Source organism: Gopherus flavomarginatus, chromosome 19 (assembly GCF_025201925.1).
Source record: "Gopherus flavomarginatus isolate rGopFla2 chromosome 19, rGopFla2.mat.asm, whole genome shotgun sequence".
Classification (NCBI taxonomy): domain Eukaryota; kingdom Metazoa; phylum Chordata; order Testudines; family Testudinidae; genus Gopherus; species Gopherus flavomarginatus.
The window spans coordinates 3,892,358-3,911,910 of NC_066635.1; the positions used below are offsets into that span (position 1 = coordinate 3,892,358).

The window sequence follows — 19,553 nt, forward strand, 5'->3', positions numbered from 1 at the left end:
CTTATGCAATTGATATATAAAGGGGTGGAATAGAACAAAGGGGGCTGCAATCCTGGGAAATCCCCTAGCTACCACCTGCGCTGGAACAAAGGCTTTACCAGGGGAAAGGATTGTGCCCAGATCTGTGTCCAGTCTGAGGAAAAAAAAAAAGCTTACTCTGAGGGTGAGATTCTCTATATTCAGTTTGATTCGACAGATTTGTGCATTTTATTTTATTTTGCTTGGTGACTTACTTTGTTCTGTCTGTTACTACTTGGAACCACTTAAATCCTACTTTCTGTATTTAATAAAATCACTTTTTACTTATTATTTAACCCAGAGTGTGTATTAATACCAGAGGCGGGAGGGGGGAAGACAGCTATGCACATCTCTCTCTCAGTGTTAAAGAGGGCGAACAATTTATGAGTTTATCCTGTATAAAACGGATTTATTTGGGTTTAGACCCCATTGGGAGTTGGGCATCTGAGTGTTAAAGACAGGAACACTTCTGTGAGCTGCTTTCAGGTAAACCTGCAGCTGTGGGGTATGTGGTTCAGACCCTGGGTCTGTGTTGGAGCAGACAGGCATGTCCGGCTCAGCAAGACAGGGTGCTGAAGTCCCAAGCTGGCAGGGAGGGCAGGGGCAGAAGTAGTCTGGGCACATCAGGGGGCAGCTCCCAAGGAGGGTTCTGTGATTCACCTGCTGTCACACTAGTGCACTCTCCTTTAGGCCACGCTGCCTCCCTCCTGCGACCCACAGGCCTGGCTACAGAGCCCCTTTTTCGCTGTATTTTTTTCAGCTGGGGTGAGCAGAACAGCCCATAATATCCCATGTGACGCCACACAGAAAATGCGTCACGGCCCGAACAAGCCACTTCAGTTGAACCCCAAACTGACAAGGACGCTGCAGAGTGACTGCCACCACTGGGCTGAAAGATTTATTTAAAAATAGACACACAATCACCATCTGAGACCATGAACCCTCCCTCCGTACAATCATTAAAAGCTCTGCTGGCAACAGCTGGCTGCCCAAGCCCTGTGCAGGCCAGATGGAGCAGTGAACTGGCAGCTGCTCCGGGACCTGCCCCCAGGGACGCTCAGTCATCCGGGCTCGGGACACTTCAGAAAGAGACGAGGGAAAGTCACTTCACTTGGAAACAAATGGATTTCCCCGAGATTCATCCGAGATTCCGGTCAGCCCCCTCCGCCCCCATCCTGCCGAGAACCCGTCAGCCCCAACATCTCCGCCACCCAGAACCACTCCGTCAGCCCCCCACTTCTGTCCTGCTGAGAACCCCTCCCGTCAGCCCATCTCCTCCATCCCCCAGAAACCCTCCATCTGCCCCCGCTTCTCTCCTGCCGAGAACCCATCAGACTCCCTCCTCCTCCAAAACCCAGAACCCCTCCCATCAGCCCCCCACCTCTGTCTTGCCAAGAACCCCTCCCGTCAGCCCATCTCCTCCATCCCCCAGAACCCCTCCATCTGCCCCCCACCTCTCTTCTGCTGAGAATTCCAGCCCCGCTCCTCCTCCATCCCCAGAACCCCTCCCATCTGCCCCCTCCTCCTCCATCCCCAGAACCCCTCCATCAGCCCCCCACCTCTGTCTTGCCAAGAACCCCTCCCGTCAGCTCATCTCCTCCATCCCCCAGAACCCCTCCATCAGCCCCCCACCTCTCTTCTGCTGAGAATTCCAGCCCCGCTCCTCCTCCATCCCCAGAACCCCTCCCATCTGCCCCCTCCTCCTCCATCCCCCAGAACCCCTCCATCAGCCCCCCACCTCTCTCCTGCTGAGAACCCATCAGCCCCCACCCTCCATCCCCAGAATCCCTCCATCTGCCCCCTCCTCCTCCATCCCCCAGAACCCCTCCATCAGCCCCCCACCTCTCTCCGGCTGAGAACCCGTCAGCCCCCGCCCTCCATCCCCAGAGCCCCTCCCATCAGCCCCCTCCTCCTCCATCCCCCAGAATCCCTCCATCAGCCCCCCACCTCTCTCCTGCTGAGAACTCCAGCCCCCCTCCTCCTCCATCCCCAGAACCTCTCCCATCAGCCCTCTCCTCCTCCATCCCCCAGAATCCCTCCATCAGCCCCCACCTGTCTCCTGCTGAGAACCTGTCAGCCCCCCCTCTCCATCCCCAGAACCTCTCCATCAGCCCCACATCTCCTCTAACCCCTCTATCCCTGCTCTTCCTCCTGGCTCTGTCCCTGTGTCCCCAGCCTGGAGAGCTGAGGTAGCTGGGGTTGAGCTGCCCAGGTGGGACCCCGCCCCAGCCCGGGAGAAGGGGGTGTAAGCATGCCTCCATGCCTGCCTGCTGCAGCTCCTATTGCTTCGGAGGTAGTTGCAGGCCAAGGGTGCTCCTTGGAGCTGGGGCTGCATTTGGTCTGTCGGCCTGCGGCAGGTGTGGCGTGGGGGTGGAGGCAGTGAAAGCACCAGGCACAAAGCCCTACGGGGCTGGGCGCCCCTGCAGGGCAGGGCCATAGCACCACATGGGCTCCGTCAGGAGCAAGGGTTAGTGTTAGTGTCTCAGAGATCCGGGGCTGGGGCCGGCACATGGGGGCCCACGTGGTGAACCCCCACAGACCCACATGCTGCCTGCCTGAAGGCCGGGGCTCTGTTTTCTCCTACACAGGCACAACAGGAGCCCAGACTGGCACGTGGTGCCACACGCCAGAGCCAGCGTGGACAGGCTGGGCTGTCCCAGCTTGTCCTGCTATGGCTTGGGCTGGGCCACAGCTGTCAGCTTAGCTGGAGGCGGCTGGGCCGTGGCCGGCTCCTGAGAGAGGGGAGCCAGTGCTGCCGGGTGACTGGCTGATTGACAAACTTCAGTCCTGTTACTGGCCAGGCTGTAAGAGCGCCGCTCCCAAGTCCCCAGGCATCCCGTGCAGATCCGGCTTAGACCTTCCCCAGGGCCCGGCTGCAGCCATTGCTGACAAGGGGTAAGAGCCACTTCCCATAGGGACAGACTCAGCCCCGGAGGGTGGGGGAGCAGTGATGGCGTCCGTGGATCTGGACACAGATCAGGTCTGAGTCGGGCCCAACTATCGCTACTGCTTGAACCAGCTGGGGTTCAAATTAGACACTGGGGACCAACTAGGTGGCAACCCCATCCCAGCCAGAGGCACGTGAGACCGGGCACCGACCTGCAGCCACTGGCCCTGGCAGGGGAACCGGCCACACGCACCCAGCACCCACCTGCAGCCACTGGCCCTGGCAGGGGAACCGGCCACACGCACCCGGCACCGACCTGCAGCCACTGGCCCTGGCAGGGGAACCGGGCACACGCACCCGGCACTGACCTGCAGCCACTGGCCCTGGCAGGGGAACCGGCCACACGCACCCGGCACTGACCCGCAGCCCCTGGCCCTGGCAGGGGGAGGGGAACCGGCCACATGCACGGGGCACCGACCCGCAGCCCCTGGCCCTGGCAGGGGGAGGGGAACCAGCCACATGCACCGGCAGCCACAGGCCCTGGCAGGGACAAGGGGACCAGCCACACACACGCAAAGCCAAATTTGCCTCCACATCTCACTGCAGTGGGATTCCCATGGGATGAAACTGGTCATGCTTTGCATGAACTGCCCCAGTGCAGCCCAGGACTGCCCGGCTGTGGCAGCAGGGAGGGTATTTCACTGACTCCTTTGTCAGCACTGGCTGAGAGGCAGCGCCTGAAAGCCCTCTCCCTGTTAGCAGAGCAGGACGCTGTTTTGTTATTGCTAGGGTAGACTGCCCCTCCATCCCTGGCGGGGGCTGCCTGAGCGGGGACAGGGGAGGATCTCAATAATGGGGTGGTCATGCTCTGAGCAGCTGGCTGGGCTCCCAGGGAGGGATGAGCTCAGACCCCCACGCTGAGCTCCCCAAGGAGTTCAGCGGGGAGCCGAAAGGACCCCGGGTTGCCTTTGGCTTCGCTGCCTCGAAAGGGGTGAAATGATACAGGCCACCAAGCGGCTTCAGCCTCCTCTGCCCTGTCTAGAAGGGAAGGGAGGTGTTCCCAGGGGTCGCGGCTCTGCTCCCATCCCTGGCTTCCCAAGCAAACCCTACAGCAGCTCCCCGGGCCATGGGCTGCCCCCGCGGGCTCACAGTGCCCAGACGATGCCCAGCTGTGTGCCAGCATGGAGGGCAGAGAGGCAGCGAAGGGGACCGTGCTTGTTCCCAATTCTAGAGCAGCCCCCGGAAGGCACCGAGGGTCAGTCCAGCACCAGTCGGCTGCAATCTGCACCAGCCGTGCTGCTCAGATCAGTGAGAACTGGCAGCTGGGTGTAGGCTGCCAGGAGCCAGGGTCCAAGTGCCCCTTCCCACTGGGCGGGGATCAGAGCTGGTGGGGCAGCTCCGCGTACTACCCGCAGGGGCGGCCTGGGTAACTCTCCCCGCTGGCAAGGGCAGAGGCTGGGACGGAGCAGCAGGATCTCAGAGACGCCTCCTGCTTGTGCCGGGGCAAGCACCTGTCAGTGGTTTATTGCTGGCACTAACACAGTGATCTGCTCCAGGCACCAGGCTGGGACAGCTCCCTGCTCTGGGGTGGGGCTGGGCCAGCTCCCAGGACCAGGCGAGGAGCTCAGCAGACCCTCTTCCATGCCGTCCGGTCGAGTCACCGGGGGCTCAGGGGCGGGCGCTGCCCTCTGCTTGGGGGAGCGTCTCCGCAGCCCATCCCCCAGCGGCTGTCTAACACATGGCTTTAAGGGACCAGGGCTTCCCTGGACTGCGTGCTGGGGCTCCGCTGGCAGCTCCCCGCAGCTGGAGGCCGGCTGCCCTGGGACGGCCCCGTTCCAAGTGCAGTAAGACACTCGCGGATGAGGTGTTATTGTGGCCCGCTGGCCCTCTTCCAGCAGTGAAAGGCACTCGTCGTCCACCCCCGGGTGCAGCACGCCCCCCACGGGCTCTCGGCTGCACAGGGCCAGCTTAGAACAGCAAGTGGGAGAGGGAGAAGGAGCGTGGGGGTGGGGAGGGCAGTGTGCCCAGCACCAAGCCCAGTGCCTGCCTGGCCTCGCCAGCAGGAGAAGCGGCTCGGCTGCATTTCCATGCCTTGCCCAGCCTGACACAGGCACCGTCTGGCGGGGGGCTGGCGAAGCACAGTGGGGTCAGAAAGCCCTAGCCCCCCCCACCAGATCGGAGCTGCTGTCGCCAGGGCACAGGGTGCGTCCTGGCTCGTGTCGCCGAGGAAGAATCGGTTCAGAGTCTGTGCAAGAACAAACCAGGGCCTACAGTCGGGACCCAAAGCAGTGCACTAAACACGCGGGCAGAGTCTGTGTCCCGTGGCCGTGGGGAGCCGGCGCTGCCATGTGGGAGCCTTGCTCCGGGCACTTCAAGCCTCCGCACTTTCTACTTGCCCAGTGGAGGGTGGGGCGGCTGCCCGGCCGGGTGCGCTGGAGGAGGGTCCTTGGGAACGCAGAGGACATGTGCTTCAAGGAGGATTTTGCACCGGTTTATTTGTATCTTCAGGAAGAGGTGCACCAAGCTGGGTCACGGCCAACTGAAGGGGTGCCCGTCGGTCGCTGATTCAGGCATGGGAAGCTACTCTGCAGCTGGAGGGGGAGGAATGCCAGCAAGGGCAGACAGAGGGTCAGAGGGCTCTGGGACTGGGGAGAGAACAAATACTATCCCTGCCAGGCTCCAGGGACTCCTCCTCAGAAGAAATGCATGGTCTCCTCAGCCACCGTCCCTGCCCCACTCCCCACAGCACCCCCTGCTGGCAGAGGCAGGACCGGAGTAGCCAGGAGTTCCCCACAGCCAGCTCCTGCCCCGCTCCCCACAGCGCCCCCTGCTGGCAGAGGCAGGACCGGAGTAGCCAGGAGTTCCCCACAGCCAGCTCCTGCCCCGCTCCCCACAGCGCCCCCTGGTGTCAGACGCTGGAAGGGAGTAGCTGGGAGCTCCCTCACAGCCAGCTCCTGCCCCGCTCCCCACAGCGCCCCCCGGTGTCAGAGGCTGGAAGGGAGTAGCTGGGAGCTCCCTCACAGCCAGCTCCTGCCCCGCTCCCCACAGCGCCCCCCGGTGTCAGAGGCTGGAAGGGAGTAGCCGGGAGCTCCCCCACAGCCAGCTCCTGCCCCGCTCCCCACAGCGCCCCCCGGTGTCAGACGCTGGAAGGGAGTAGCCGGGAGCTCCCCCACAGCCAGCTCCTGCCCCGCTCCCCACAGCGCCCCCTGGTGTCAGACGCTGGAAGGGAGTAGCCGGGAGCTCCCCCACAGCCAGCTCCTGCCCCGCTCCCCACAGCGCCCCCCGGTATCAGAGGCTGGAAGGGAGTAGCCGGGAGCTCCCCCACAGCCAGCTCCTGCCCCGCTCCCCACAGCGCCCCCCGGTATCAGAGGCTGGAAGGGAGTAGCTGGGAGCTCCCCCACAGCCAGCTCCTGCCCCGCTCCCCACAGCGCCCCCCGGTGTCAGAGGCTGGAAGGGAGTAGCCGGGAGCTCCCTCACAGCCAGCTCCTGCCCCGCTCCCCACAGCGTCCCCCAGTGTCAGAGGCTGGAAGGGAGTAGCCAGGAGTCGCCCTAGCCCAGCTCCCACAGCACCCCAAGTGGAAGTCTATTTTGTGGTGTAATTTCGCAGTGCCGTCTAGTGGGTTAAGCAAGGGACGCAGACACTCCTGGGTGCTACTCCCAGCTCAGACTCTTTGGGTGGCCCTAGGCAAACCACAACCTCTCTGCCTCAGTCTCCTCCATGAGGACTGTGGGATAATGATCCCTGACCCCTGCCTGGGCTCTCACATCTCATCGGCTCCGTGCTTGTATCAGATTTCTCCAGGGTAATCTTCCCAGCTGGTCTGCTTCCTGTACACTTCCCTGCCCCCCGCATCCCCTGGTACTTACCGTCCTCATCCCAGCCCTCCGCCACGCCCGCTAGCTTATAATGCTTCTTGCGGAGTTCTCCCAGCTTCTGGCGCTCCTTCTGCAGCTGGTTTTCCAGCTCCAACACTCGCACCTAGTGGGGAAGGGGAACGCCTTCTCATGACCTAGGCCAGCAGCTGGGCCTCCTCTGTCCCACCGCACACACCCCCATCCCCACCCCGTCCTGGGCCCAGCCCACTCTGAGCCACCCTCAGCTCCCCAGCAGCATGTGTGTCTGTCTGCTAAACCCGCCCTCGTTAATGCTGAACAGGCCAGAAACAATGGCGCAGATGTTAGGCAGCCTGAGAGACGATTCCCCTACCTGCGAGTCCATTTCCTGGCGCTTGATCTGAGTTAGTGTCATGCTGGAGAAGTCCATACTGTCTGCCGGGGAAGAACAGACAAGTTGCACCCGTTAGGAGCTGCTCCCCAGCGCCCAGGACTCCCCCGGATGCTGGGCTGAGAATACCGCACGGGCTCCCCAGCCGACAGATGAGCACACTGAGAGGAAGGGTCGGCCCGATGGGCGAACAGAAGGAGACAGTGAAATGGGAGGGGCTCCGATCTGCACAGTGGCTGGAGACGTGACGAGCCCTTTAGGGAAGCTGGGCAGAGATTTCCCCATCCAGATGAGCCTGGCACTCACCTTTCTCCTCAATCTGAGACTTCCCTGACTTGGTGGAGGCCACCACCCCGGCAGTGGCCTGGTTGACTCCTCGTGATGCCTGCCGGAGCCTGGCCAGGTTAGAACTGTCCTTATCCGCTTTCACCTGCCGGATCAAAGAGAAGGGTCACACTCGCCTCACACAGAGGATTGGCCAGGAGAGGAAACAACCCATCTGCTGGGCTGGCTTCAGGGGCCGTGTGATCACAGCACTGCACGCTCCGGGGAGCTGTGCTGTGTGCCTATGGCCTCCATGAGCCGAAAGCCACATCAGTGGCTAGCACGCAGGGCCAGACCGAGGCCTGCACTGAGCTGCCGGGGGGGGGGCGGAGGGGTGGAAGGCATAAAGAGCCTCCTCTTTGCACAGGTGCATGGGAGAATTGCTCACCAAGAGCAAGGATTGTGTGGGGATGGGACTTGTACGGCTAACTCCTCACCCAGGGGTGGGCGTCATGCTGCTAGCCCCGCCTCCTTCACCCAGGGGGAGGAGCCATGCAGCTAGCCCTGGACCCTGCCCTGGGGGAGTGGGGGGCGGGAAGAGTCATGCAGCTAGCCCCGGACCCTGCCCCGGGGGGGGGGAGAAGAGTCATGCTGCCAGCCCCGCCCCCTAATAATAAATAATAATAATAATAATAATACTTGGAGATATACCAATCTCCTAGAACTGGAAGGGACCTTGAAAGGTCATCGAGTCCAGCCCCCTGCCTTCACTAGCAGAACCAATTTTTGCCCCAGATCCCTAAGTGGCCCCCTCAAGGATTGAACTCACAATCCTGGGTTTAGCAGGCCAATGATCAAATGACTGAGCTATCCCTCCCCCCTGCCTGCCCTGCTCCCTGCCCCCTGCCCCAGGGGAAGGAGTCGAGCTGCTAGCCCACAGTGAGTAGCCGAATTTTGGGGGTGGGGGTGGGGGATGGGTGCTCTCACTTGCTCCTGCATCCATGCTCTGAGCATGGGAGCTGACCAGGGGACAGTCCACAGGGGTATCAACTGGCCACTCCTCCCACCCCCACCAATGGAGCCGCCCTATTGCAAGCAGGCAAGCCAGCCAGAACCCCACACAAGACCAGGCTGTATACAGAGGAGAGCGGCTGGGCAAAGCTCCTACCTTAGAGGCAGCCACCAGCTGGGCAGTGCTAGCCGCGATCTCATGAGAACACACCATCAGCTCCTCGAATTTGCCTTTTCCTTGCACCACCAGGTCAGCGGCGTCACTGTGGAAGGCAGCAATGGAGTGGCTGGGACCCCAATGGGCAGGCTCCACCAAAAAACCCACACCCTCACCAGCCTGGGCAAGGGGATGTCACTGTGGCACTCAGCTCCCCAGAGCCGAGGCACCGGCAGGGCACAGGCTTGTCCCCAGCTCTCTGGCAGCAGTTCACTGGGCATCACATGGGAACTCTTGGGAAGGACTCAGCCGGGACTGGCACTGCACTTCCCAGAGACTTTACACGTTCACCACCCATCTCAGACCCTGGTTGTCTCACTCACAGTCCCCACAATGCGAAGCCGCCGCTGCCCCAACAGGCACTTACACCATGACGGTGGCTCCCCAGCCCACGGCTTTGGACGCGGAGATCAGGCCCTCCGTCCAGCGGGAATTCCTGGCGTAGAACTCCTTGGGGGAAGCCGCGCCCTGTCGTTCAAAGGAGAAATGCCCAACGGTCACGCATGGGAGGCTGGGGAGCAGCAGATGCAGCTCAATCACTCTGGCCCTGCCTTGTCCCTAGCCTGCGGGGATGGTGACTGGGCTGGGGAGAAGCACCATGGTCGAGGAGGAGGAAGAGTTAGGAGCTCCCAGAGCAGCTAGGGTGGAGGTTTGTGGAAGAAGCTGAGCAGTAACCCGGGCAGGGTTTAATGTCCCAGACACACGGACCCAGAAGTGAGGACTCCACAGACAGCAGCCCTTCCGTGGCAACGGGGAGAGGTTTACAGCCTTTGGCTCTCTGACCTGGCCTACAGTTCTGCTCCCCATCTTCCCCTCGGCCCTCCTGGCCACCCAACCCCTGGATCTGCTTCACTCCTCTTCTAAACCCCTATTTGCTTCTCGGGGGAGGTCTCTGCCCCAGCTCAGAGCAGCATGTCGTCTGTCAGACCCTCAGGACCCAGTCCTGAGTGCCCCACCGCCACTCACAACAGGAGACTCAGTGGAGCTGGGGAACCTCGCCCCAAATCGAAGGATGCTGCCAGCCATGGAAAGACCATGGTGTCCAAGGCCAGCGGTTACCAGTGGCTGGCACTGGTGCCCCCAGCTGCTTTGGCTGCTACCGTAGGTCCCCATCACTCCCTTAGCGATAAGTGTCTGCTGGCTCTGTGGCCATTCCATTTAATTGCATTCAAACTCGCCACGGCTGGGGAAGCAGCTGCAGGGCAGGTCCGGACCCACACAGCTCAGGGCGGGGACAGGCTCTGATGGGTGCAGCAGAGGTCTTGGCCTCGCTCTTTGGGAACCGGATCCCTCCAAACGTCTCTGGAGCCTGAAGCTGGCCATGTTGGAAAGTGCCTCTGGGCTTCCCAGCTGGTACCCACCACTTCCGGTAGCTGGCTCCATAGCTACAGGGTGTGTGGAGCTCACACTCCCAGATCTTGAGGAAACACCTCTCTCTGGCCCTCTGAATCAGTGTCCTCCAGTTACTATGGAGACCCTAATCTGTCCCAGCTGCAAGAGAAGGCTGGGAGCTGGTGTTAGCCACGGAGTGACTGACACAGGGCTGCCAGGAGCAGCTCTCCCAGGTGGTGCATGCTAGCGAGTGCCCTGCTTACCCTTCCGCTCTCCACAATCTCCCTCTGGAGGTCCTTAGAAGCCAGGACTAGCACCTGGATAGCCTGCATCAGGTCTGTGCAGGAGCCCAGAATCCTGCAAGAGAGCAAGGCAGCTTGCGAGAAGGCAGGGACCAAACAAGTTAAAAAATATTTAGCTAAGCTAGATGTAATCAAGTCGGTAGAGCCTGATGAAATTTATCCTGGGGCACTGGAGGAAACAGCTGAAGCAATCGTCGAACCATCAGGATTATTTTCGAGAACTCCTGGAGGAGAGGCCCCCCGAGGACTGAAGAAGGGCAAATATAGCACCTGGCTTTAACAGGGGGAACAAAGAGGACCTGCGGGATTACAGACCAGTCAGCCTAACTTCAATACCTGGACAGATACTGGAACAAATTATTAAACAATCCATTTGTAAGTGCCTAGAGGATACTAGGGTTATAAGGAGTAGGCAGCATGGATAAATCATGCCAAACCAATCAAATGTGCTTTTCTGACAGGGTCACTGGCCTAATAGGGATGGGGTAAGCAGTAGATGTGATACATCTCGATTTGGGTCAGGCTTTTTACACAGTCCCATGTGACATTCTCCTAAGCAAACTAGAGCAGTGGTTCTCAACATACATACCCCTTGGGGTACACAGAGGAATTCTAGATACATCAAGTCATCTAGTTATTTGCTTAGTTTTACAACAGGCCACAGAAAAAGCACAAGTAAAGTCAGTGCAAACTAGAATTTCATACAAAAGATGAAAGTAAACAATTTGTCAGTACTGGTGCGGCTGTGACACTTGTATTTTTGTCTGATTTTGTAAGCAAGTAGTTTTTAAGTGAAGTAAACTTGGGGTACACAAGACAAACCAGACTCCTGAAAGGGGTACAGTAGTCTGGAAATGTTGAGAACCACTGACCTAGAGAAATGTGGTCTAGATGAAATTACTATAAGGCGGGTGCACAACTGGTTGAAAGACTGTACTCAAAGAGCAGTTGTCAATGGTTTGCTGTCAAGCCGGAGAGCATATCTAGTGGGGTCCCGCAGTGGTCGGTCCTGGGTCTGGTACTATTCACTATCTGCATTAATGACTTGGATAATAGAGAAGATAATGGGACGCTTATAAAACCTGCAGATGAAACCAGGCTGGGAGGGGTTGTAAGCGCCTTGGACAACAGGATTAGAATTCAAAACAAAATGGAGAACTGATCTGAAATGAATAAGATGAAATTCAATAGGGGCAAGTGCAAAGTACTGCACTTGGGAAGGAAAAAATCAAATACACAACTACAAACTGGGGAATAACTGGCTAGGCTGCAGGATTGCTGGGAAGCACCCGCGGTTATAGCGGAGCACAAACTGAGTATGAGGTAATGTGACGGAGCTGTGAAAAAGGCGAGTATCGTTTTGGGGTGGTGTACGTTAGACCGAGGAGGTAATTCTCCCTCTCTGCTCAGCACTGGGGAGGCATCGGCGGGAACATTGAATCCAAGTCTGGGCCCTGCGCTTTAGGAGAGATGTGGACAAACTGGAGAGAGACCAGAGGACAGCAACAAAAACGCTCAAAGGTTTAGAAACCTGACGTGTGAGGAGAGGTTAGAAAACTGGGCGTGTTTAGTCTGGAGAAAAGGAGACTGAGGAGGGACCTGATACAGTCTTCCAATACATTAAGGGCTGCTATAGAGACCAGTGCTCAGTCATTCTCCATCCACAGGCTTAATCTGGAGCCAGGGAGACTTAGGTTCGATATTAGGAAAATCTTTCTAACTCTCCGGGTGGTTAAGCTCTGGCACAGGCTTCCCAGGGAGGCTGTGGAATCCCCGTCACTGGAGGGTGGACAAACCCCTGTCAGGGCTGGTCAGTGCAGGGGGCTGCACCAGAGGACCTTCCAGTCCTACATCTCTAAAACTAGGTAAGAAACTAATTCCCATTCACTAATTCCCCTCATGGCTCCACAGACTCCTCTCCCCCAGCAGCTAGACTGGCAGGAAGACAGCGCCCATGGGGCTCCTCTGCTGAGCACAGCTCTCCCAAGCACAGCCCACTCGGAGGGCGAGCACCCAGCAACGTCACCCTCCCTACACAACAGGCTACTCAGTGCCCTCTGGCCTCAGCTCGCTATGAGGGAGAAGGGCTCCGGCCTGCAGGCGCTCTGGGGAGCGCGCTCGTTCCCTTGGGGTGCAATTCCCCATTGGGTCGAGGGTGCCTAGGCCTTGTTCTGGTGCCCTGCATGGGGAGCTCCCCCACAGCCAGTGCTGCCGGCAAACACAGGACTCTCCCTCAAACAGCGCACGAGAGATCATGGCTACATGCCTGGCCGCGTGGCCATCGGGGCTTGGATACTGTGTGCCTCGCGGAGGTACCAGCGCTGCAACACAGCGACAGCCTCCCCACTTTCCCTGGAACATAGCGAGGTCGTGGGAAACCCCAAGTGCTTTTGTCTTTATTGCAAGCACTGCTGGTCCTTCCCCCCACCATTCCTCCTGTTGTATGTAGCATCTCCCTTCGCTTTCGCTGCTTGACTGTGACGTTTTAATGTTTTTACTGTGGCTCAGCATGAATCAGCCCTTCCACCGTGATCACAGGCAGGAGCCCTCCCAGCCCCGCTGGGCGCCAGGCCAGGGCCGCAATCCCTGCTTGCAGAGGAAGGCAGATAGTCCCCTCACAAGTCAGTGGCAGGCTCGGCATTAGAACTCCGCAGTTCCTGTGCTCACGGCACCAGCCCACGGAGCCGCTCTGACTGCAGACAGCAAGCAGGGGTAGATCTTGGCTTTGTACTAACCTCTCATTGACCTCCAGCTTGACCCCGGTGTCCCCAGCCCGAGACTTGCTGAGCATATCCTGTTTAGAGCGACAGAGCCACGCTGTGAAACTCATGGTCAGAGTGTGTGCGGACACCCGGTTACACAGGACAAGGCAGATCCTCATCTATCACCAAGCCCACCCACAGCCCCCCATCACCCCACATGGGGACCATCTCCAGGCGCTGTGACTGAGAGCCCACGGCAAGGGCCTGCAAGCCACATTCCCTCGCCCCACTGCTCTCCTGCAGCTCGACCTGCAAGCGCTCTCCTGAAGTGATGGCACCGGTCTGCACACCTGCCCAGAGTTTGAGGGGGCAGGAGATGGGAGATGGGTCTGGAGCAGCCCTCCAATGGCTCCAATTCTGCCCGGGCCCACATGGGAACACACCAGATTCCAGCCTCTGACACCACCTGACTGCAACATCTGGCTGGTCAGCGACCTCCAGCTGGTGCAGCTCCTTGAGAAAGCAGGAGTCTGGGAGGCTCCTGGTGGTGCAGCTTTCGGGTGCTCAGTGTGGGCTGCTCACTGGCTGGAGCCTTCCCCATGGCGTCTGTGTGGCCCTGGCTGTGTTGCTTTGGTGACCCTGTGGCTGCTGGTCTGAGTCACCGCAGAGCAGGGGTTGCTGGGAGTGAAGCTGCATAAGGAACAGCCCCTCCTGCCCCCCTGCCCAAGCCACTCACCTCTATCCTGGCAACTGCTGTCTCGACAGCTGCTGACGTAGCTGCCATCTCCTTGTCCACCAGGTCCCCCAGCTCCTCCTGCTCAACGTCCAGGCCTTTGGGCCGAAGCTCCTGGGAGGAGAACTCGGGAGAGTGAACGGCTGAGCAGAAAGGGGCAGCGGAGGGCTGAAAGGCAGGTCACACACACTGACACAGCCCCCAGCCTGCCAGGGCAGCCACCCCAAGTCAGAGAGGGATGGGGAACAGAGCAGGGCAGACGCCTATCCCAGGAGCTCCCCTCTTGGACCGTATCTCCTGCCTCTCTCAGAGACCCTCACCCCCACCCAGAGGGATCCTCCCAACCCCTGCTTGCTGCCCACTGCCCATTCTGGAGCAGTCAGTCTCCTACGGCCCTGTCCCAGGCCACAGCCGCGACAGGCCCCCCTGCCCAGAGAGGGGTGTGCCTCCAGCTCGTTCCAGCCCCCAGCCCTCTCACCTCTCCGAGGGCGCTGATTCGGCTCAGGCAGTTTCTGACAGCAGTGCAGTCAGCGCCTCCCAGGGAAGCCTCGTCTTTCAGGGCACCAAGGTAGTGCAGGGCCTCGCTCCCGCACTGCTTACACATCTCCGACAGCACTGAAAGCAGGCCAGGCAAGAGCTGGTGAGGAAGGCAGGAGAGCCCAGCGGGAACAGCCCCAGCCCCTTGCCCCAGCGGGGATACTTACGGTCAGCAGGCTCCATAGGGACCATGTGTGAGGTGGCACTGCCCTGCAAGATGGTGTCGCTGATGAGATGGGCAAACAGGGCCACGCATGGCAACAGGCTGCTTACATCTGCGGTCAAAGGAGACAGAATGGGGAGACGGCCTCTGCCAAGTCACTGGCCACCTCAGCAGTTCAACCAGCCCCATCGCTGCCCTCTCAGTCTCTCAGGCAAACAAGACTCGCAGGTTTGAGAGTCAGATTCAAAGGGAGCTGAGCAGGTATGTTCCTCCCTCCCTCCGCGCACCAGAGCCAGGCGCAGACCCAGCCCTGAGCTCACTCGCCGCAGCTCAGAATTCTCCTTCCCAGGACAATGTCCGCAGCAGCCGTGTGTGCACACGCCAGCCAGTGTCAGGCCAGTACAGGCACGGAGGGCGTGTGCAGCCCCAGTGCACGTGGCCTCGCTGCGCCCTGGCTTTGGGAACTACAGCCCAGCCCCCTTGACTCAGTTTCCAGTCTGCACTGCAGCTGAGCTAGCTGCTGCTCTGCTGCGGCCAGGGGATCCTAGGGCTGCTGCTGCTTTGCTTCTTGGGTACTGCGGGAAGGGAGAAGGGTCGAGTGCATTGTGTGACACGCTGAGAGCAGGGCTCCAAGGGGGGCGGCTGGCCCGTGGGCTGCGGGGTCTGGGGCTTGGCACATCCGGAAGGAGGGAGGGAGGGATCTTCTGGAGGGATCCCTGTGGAAGCCCCCACTGTTCGCTCTGCCAGCGCTCCTCAGCCCTGGGCAGCCCTTGGCGACGGCGGGCAGAGAAAGATGCACTGTGATCCCGCAGTGAGGGGGCTCAGGGCCTGGGCAGCTCTCTCACCTGAGCGGTTGGAAAGGTATTTGCCATGCGCGCCCTGGAGCCGCTCTATGCAGTCGGAGGCAGCCAACGTTCTGCACAGGAGATAATCTGCACACATAAGAGAGAGCCAGACGGAGCTCAGCAGCCTGCACAGAGTCCGGGGCTACACACAGACTCATCCCCTGCACATCTGTGTGATGCCAACACTGCCTAAGGGGCTCCCACTCCTGCCCCCATGTTACAAGAAGCCCCCAGACTGAGCAGTGGAGAGCGCTGCCCAGAGGGGCTGGGCTCTGCGATCCAGCCCCTGGTTTGCCAGTTACACAATGAAAACCCCTTAAAACCAGAGGAGAGGGAGGCAGCATGGCACGGCCAGTCGGCTCCAGCTGGCTGCATGTTGCTCCTGCCACCCGCCGGAGCAGAGCACAGCACTCGGCGTGGGCGCTCTGTCAGCGGCAGAGTGATGCCCTGCAGGGAGTCTGCCCAGCTCTGGGAATACTGGACTGCAGTGCACTGGGGCCCTTTGCAAAGGCAAAACGTTTGCTCTCCAGAAGGGTTACTACGAGCCCTGAGGAGCTGTCGCCTCTGACAGGGCTCCCCAGTGCAGGGGGGGAGGACTCCATCATGGGAAGGGCGGTCACCCCAACCTTCCCTGCAGGCTGGGGCAGAATATGAACAAAGGGCTCCTGGGAGCCCCCAACCCACCCCTGCTCCTGGCCTCCCGATTTCAGCCCTCAGCCAAATCCCCCCACTATGGCTGGAGCCCCCTCCTTTTACTCCTGAGGACATTCTGCACCAAAAAATTAAAAATTCTGCACACAGTATTTTAAAATTCTGCAAGTTTTATTTGTCAATAAATAAATGCAGCGGCTCCAGCAGGGCAGTGGGGAGCACAGGTCACTGGTTGCACGAAGGTGGGAGATCACCCTACAGACTCCCCACCCCTGGGACACAGACTCAGCGGTGAGGCTGCACCCAATCCTGACACAGCACGAGCCCTGGACCTGTCCCAAAAACACCTTGGGGTCCTGCCCTGCTGAGTCAGGCCTACCAGATGTGGGGCAGGCAGGCTCAACAAGGCAGGACCAAGTGTGGAGGGGCTCAGTGTGGGGAGTCCACGTGTGGGGTGAGAAAATTCTATGTGGGACAATCGGGGAGCAGGCGGCTCAGTGCTGGGGTCTCGGTGTGGGAGGATCTGGATACACAGAGGCTTGTGTGTGTGTGTGTGGGGGGGGTTCCAGGCGCAGGGGCAATAGGTCTCTGCAGGGGCTCCCAGGTGAAGGTGGTTGGGGCTCAGCACAGGGGTCTAGGTATGGGGGTCTCAGCAGGGGAATCTGGGTGCTGGGGGAGTGAGGCTTGGTGGGGTAGGGGTCTGGGTGCAGCTAGCTGTGGGTCAGTGGGGTGGGGGTCTGGATGTGGGGGCTCCCAGTGCTGCAGAGGGGTGGGGCTCATCAGGGTGAGGGTTTGAGTACAGGGAGCTCAGTGGGGGGTGGTCTGGGTGCAGGGGAGCTCCAGATGCAGGGGCTGAGGTTCAGTGGGGTGGGGTTCGGGTATGGAGGGCCAGGGGGGTTCTGAGTGTATGGGGTGAGGCTTGGCGGGGGTGCCTGGGTATGGGAGGTTCAGATGCATGGGGGGGTGGACAGATGGGGGAGCAGCTCCCCATACAGCGGCCCCTCCCCCTGCAGCTGAAGAGCGAAGCAGGCAGCAAATGGGAAGATGCTGAGCTTCCTGGAGCTGGGAGAGGTTTCTGGGGGTGGGTCTGACACAGCCCCAGACACTCCTTGCAGGGGAAGAGGAAGTCTCGTCCTGTCCTGCTTCCAGCCCAGCTGGGACTAGCAGCTGATCCCAGCTCAGGGTAGGAGTCACTGGCTGGGGTGTCCCCAGCTCTGTGGTGATTTACCTCTTTGCTGGCTGCTTCGGGTGCCTGAAACAATGTACTCGTATAGCTAGGGAGTGGGGCATGACTGCTCTTGCAGCTTCCCTTTGCTTCCCTGTCAGAAAGTCATTTTTCTGCGGGGAAGCAAAGAAATCTGCAGGGGATATGAATTCTGCACACACGCAGAGGTGCAGAATTACCCCAGGAGCAGCCCTTGCACTCATCTGTGCTGAAGATTTTAGGGAGGGATAGCAAATAATTCCTTGGGAAACCCTTGAATGTAACTGACTCAGTTTACTGGACACATATGAGTCTGTATGCGCACACACACTCTATTGCAACTCCAGAGCTATGGAACACTTGGTGAGATACCCCTGAAATACCTGGCACTGGCCAAGCACCGCCTGGGTGAGGGTGAGTGGGGTTATGACCCTGGAAGCTGCAGTCAGTGGCACTAGTTCTAGGCCAGCTCAGCTGCCTGGGAGCGGTCCCGAGGCTTTATCCTCAGCAGCTCCCAGGGGAGGCAAGTGGCTAGCCAAACGCTGTGACTGAATTCCAGGCCGGTGCTCCCTGAGCGGCACCCAACCCCCATTTATAAGAGTTTTCACGCCGTGTGTGAGAGCAGCTAGAGGTCAGTGCAGCTGGATACACCCAGCACAGAGAGAAGAGCCAGCCCAACCCTGACGGCAGGGCAGCTAGGCCATACCTGCAGAGCTCGTGCAGCTGATGTGGGCGGGGTCATCGAGTCGGTTCAGAGAGTCCTGCACCATCTGCTCTGCCTCCTGCACCGTGCACTGCAGCAAGGCAAACTGCTCGTCCAGGAGCCGCTGCTGGAGGGCTTGCTCACGGCTCTCCTGAGGGACACACAAAGAGAAGAGAGAGGTCAGGGCCTTTCCAAGCCCCAGCCAGGCCACCCTGGCACCCAGAAGGCCTTGGGCAAGAACGGCAAGGCCACTGACATGCCAGAGTCATGTCATCAAAAGCGCAAGATCCGTCCCTGACTGCTCTGCCCCAGTTCCTTCCAGCAGGAGGAAAGGGGGCAGAGGGGGACCAAAACGCCACACCCATGGGGTGTTCCCCATATCTTTGCATTTAAGGAAGAACCATTTGGGGGGCTACAAGTTCCTAGCGTGCAATGCTCCATCTTGACCTGAGCAACCAAGCAAGGAGAAGTCCAACCGCACGGCATGCTGGGACATGCAGCCTCTGCAGATCACCGCTCCATGGCATTAGCTTTACTGCATTTCACACAAGAGCTGCCCTTGGACTCCTGTCAATGCACTGGGTGAAGTCAGGGTGCCCTGGGTGCTCAGGGGATGTTGCTGTCCACCTCGGGCACCCCCAGACTGGCAGACAGGAGTACTGTACCTTCTCTCCCAGCCGGGTCTGCAGTGTCTCCAGCGATTTACTGCTGCTCTCCTTCTCGCTGTCCAGGGCGTCCTTCAGCTGCTGCAGCTCGGCCTGCAATGCCGTCACTTCCTGGCTGCGCTGGGTCACTGCCACCACCAGGGTGTCTCTCTCCTGCTCCAAGCCCACTGTCCTGGTGCTACGCTCTGCTTCCGACTGCAGGGCAAAGGGAACATAGAGAGGAACGAGGAGAGAAAAGATGAGGGCTGGACCAAGCGCCCTCATTCTGGATCCCTCCTCCCTTACTATATTCCAAAATCAAACCACCTCAGAGCCTGATGTGCTGGGTCAGCAAGTTTCTGCCGCCCGCGATGCTGGCACTGCTCCCAGCGCAGCGTGACAGCCCGTCCCGCTGGCAGGCTGAGCACAGCCAGACCTGCCAGTAGATACCCACTCACGCTGCTGCTCCACCAGCAGCTCGCTTCCAGCCAGAGCGTGGGGCCGGACCGAGTCTCAGAGGAGGAGATCTCACTGCGGGAAGCACGCGCTCACCTGCAAACTGGATTGCAGAGTGCTTTGTAGGGCTTGCAGCTCCTGCTTGCTGGCTGTGAGCTCTCTCTTCAAGGTTTCCAAGACCTCTGCCTGTTCCTGAGTCTGCAGACAGAGCAGAAGTAACCCTTGAAGGTACACATCACAGGGTGGCACTCCCTGCCCCTGGGCTGTTCGTTACCCACTGCAGACCTTAGCTGAGAGCTCAGGATCTGATCTCCTCACCAATCTGCAGCCTTCTCCCCATACTCCTCACTTGTACCGTCCCGCGGGCACAATGCAGTAAACCTGTCTACTGCACGGACTCCCTCACGCTGGGCTCTAACCCACCCAGAACTCCCAGCTGATGCTCCCACGCTCCAGGCCTTCCCTGCTCCGCTCTGCACACTTGGACTCACCTTCCTCTGGGCCTGCTCGCTCACGCGCTGGAAGGAGTCCTCTAACTCTTTCTTCTCCCGCTCCACATCGCCTTGGGCCTGTCTCGCTACCGTTACCTGCTTGGTGACCTCTGCGTTCTGGGGAACATCAGCAAGAACTCGTCAGCTGCGTCAGCCCCTGCTCGCCAC

The 19,553-nt window shown here is 59.8% G+C and overlaps 2 protein-coding genes across 8 annotated transcripts in view; one reads left to right on the top strand and one right to left on the bottom strand.

The window, feature by feature from the left end:
• Nucleotides 1-19,553, top strand: part of LOC127037332 (uncharacterized) — a 472,273-nt gene that overhangs the window by 304,401 nt on the left and 148,319 nt on the right. The gene's annotated exons all lie outside the window — the stretch shown is intronic.
• HIP1 (huntingtin interacting protein 1) overlaps nt 3,830-19,553 on the bottom strand; it is a 150,661-nt gene continuing 134,937 nt past the window's right edge. For 4 of the 5 annotated variants that reach the window (XM_050928910.1, XM_050928911.1, XM_050928912.1 and 1 more), the window contains exons 16-31: nt 19,386-19,502; nt 18,991-19,092; nt 18,460-18,654; nt 17,798-17,945; nt 15,237-15,323; nt 14,396-14,503; nt 14,170-14,306; nt 13,695-13,805; nt 12,992-13,050; nt 10,218-10,311; nt 8,990-9,090; nt 8,563-8,668; nt 7,437-7,560; nt 7,113-7,174; nt 6,773-6,884; nt 3,830-5,496 (exon numbers count right to left, since the gene is read on the bottom strand). In XM_050928910.1, the coding sequence (XP_050784867.1) occupies nt 5,486-5,496; nt 6,773-6,884; nt 7,113-7,174; nt 7,437-7,560; nt 8,563-8,668; nt 8,990-9,090; nt 10,218-10,311; nt 12,992-13,050; nt 13,695-13,805; nt 14,170-14,306; nt 14,396-14,503; nt 15,237-15,323; nt 17,798-17,945; nt 18,460-18,654; nt 18,991-19,092; nt 19,386-19,502 (1,674 nt within the window). In that variant the 3' untranslated portion in view covers nt 3,830-5,485. The remainder of the gene's footprint in view (nt 5,497-6,772; nt 6,885-7,112; nt 7,175-7,436; nt 7,561-8,562; nt 8,669-8,989; nt 9,091-10,217; nt 10,312-12,991; nt 13,051-13,694; nt 13,806-14,169; nt 14,307-14,395; nt 14,504-15,236; nt 15,324-17,797; nt 17,946-18,459; nt 18,655-18,990; nt 19,093-19,385; nt 19,503-19,553) is intronic. The other variant, XM_050928913.1, reaches the window with a different exon arrangement.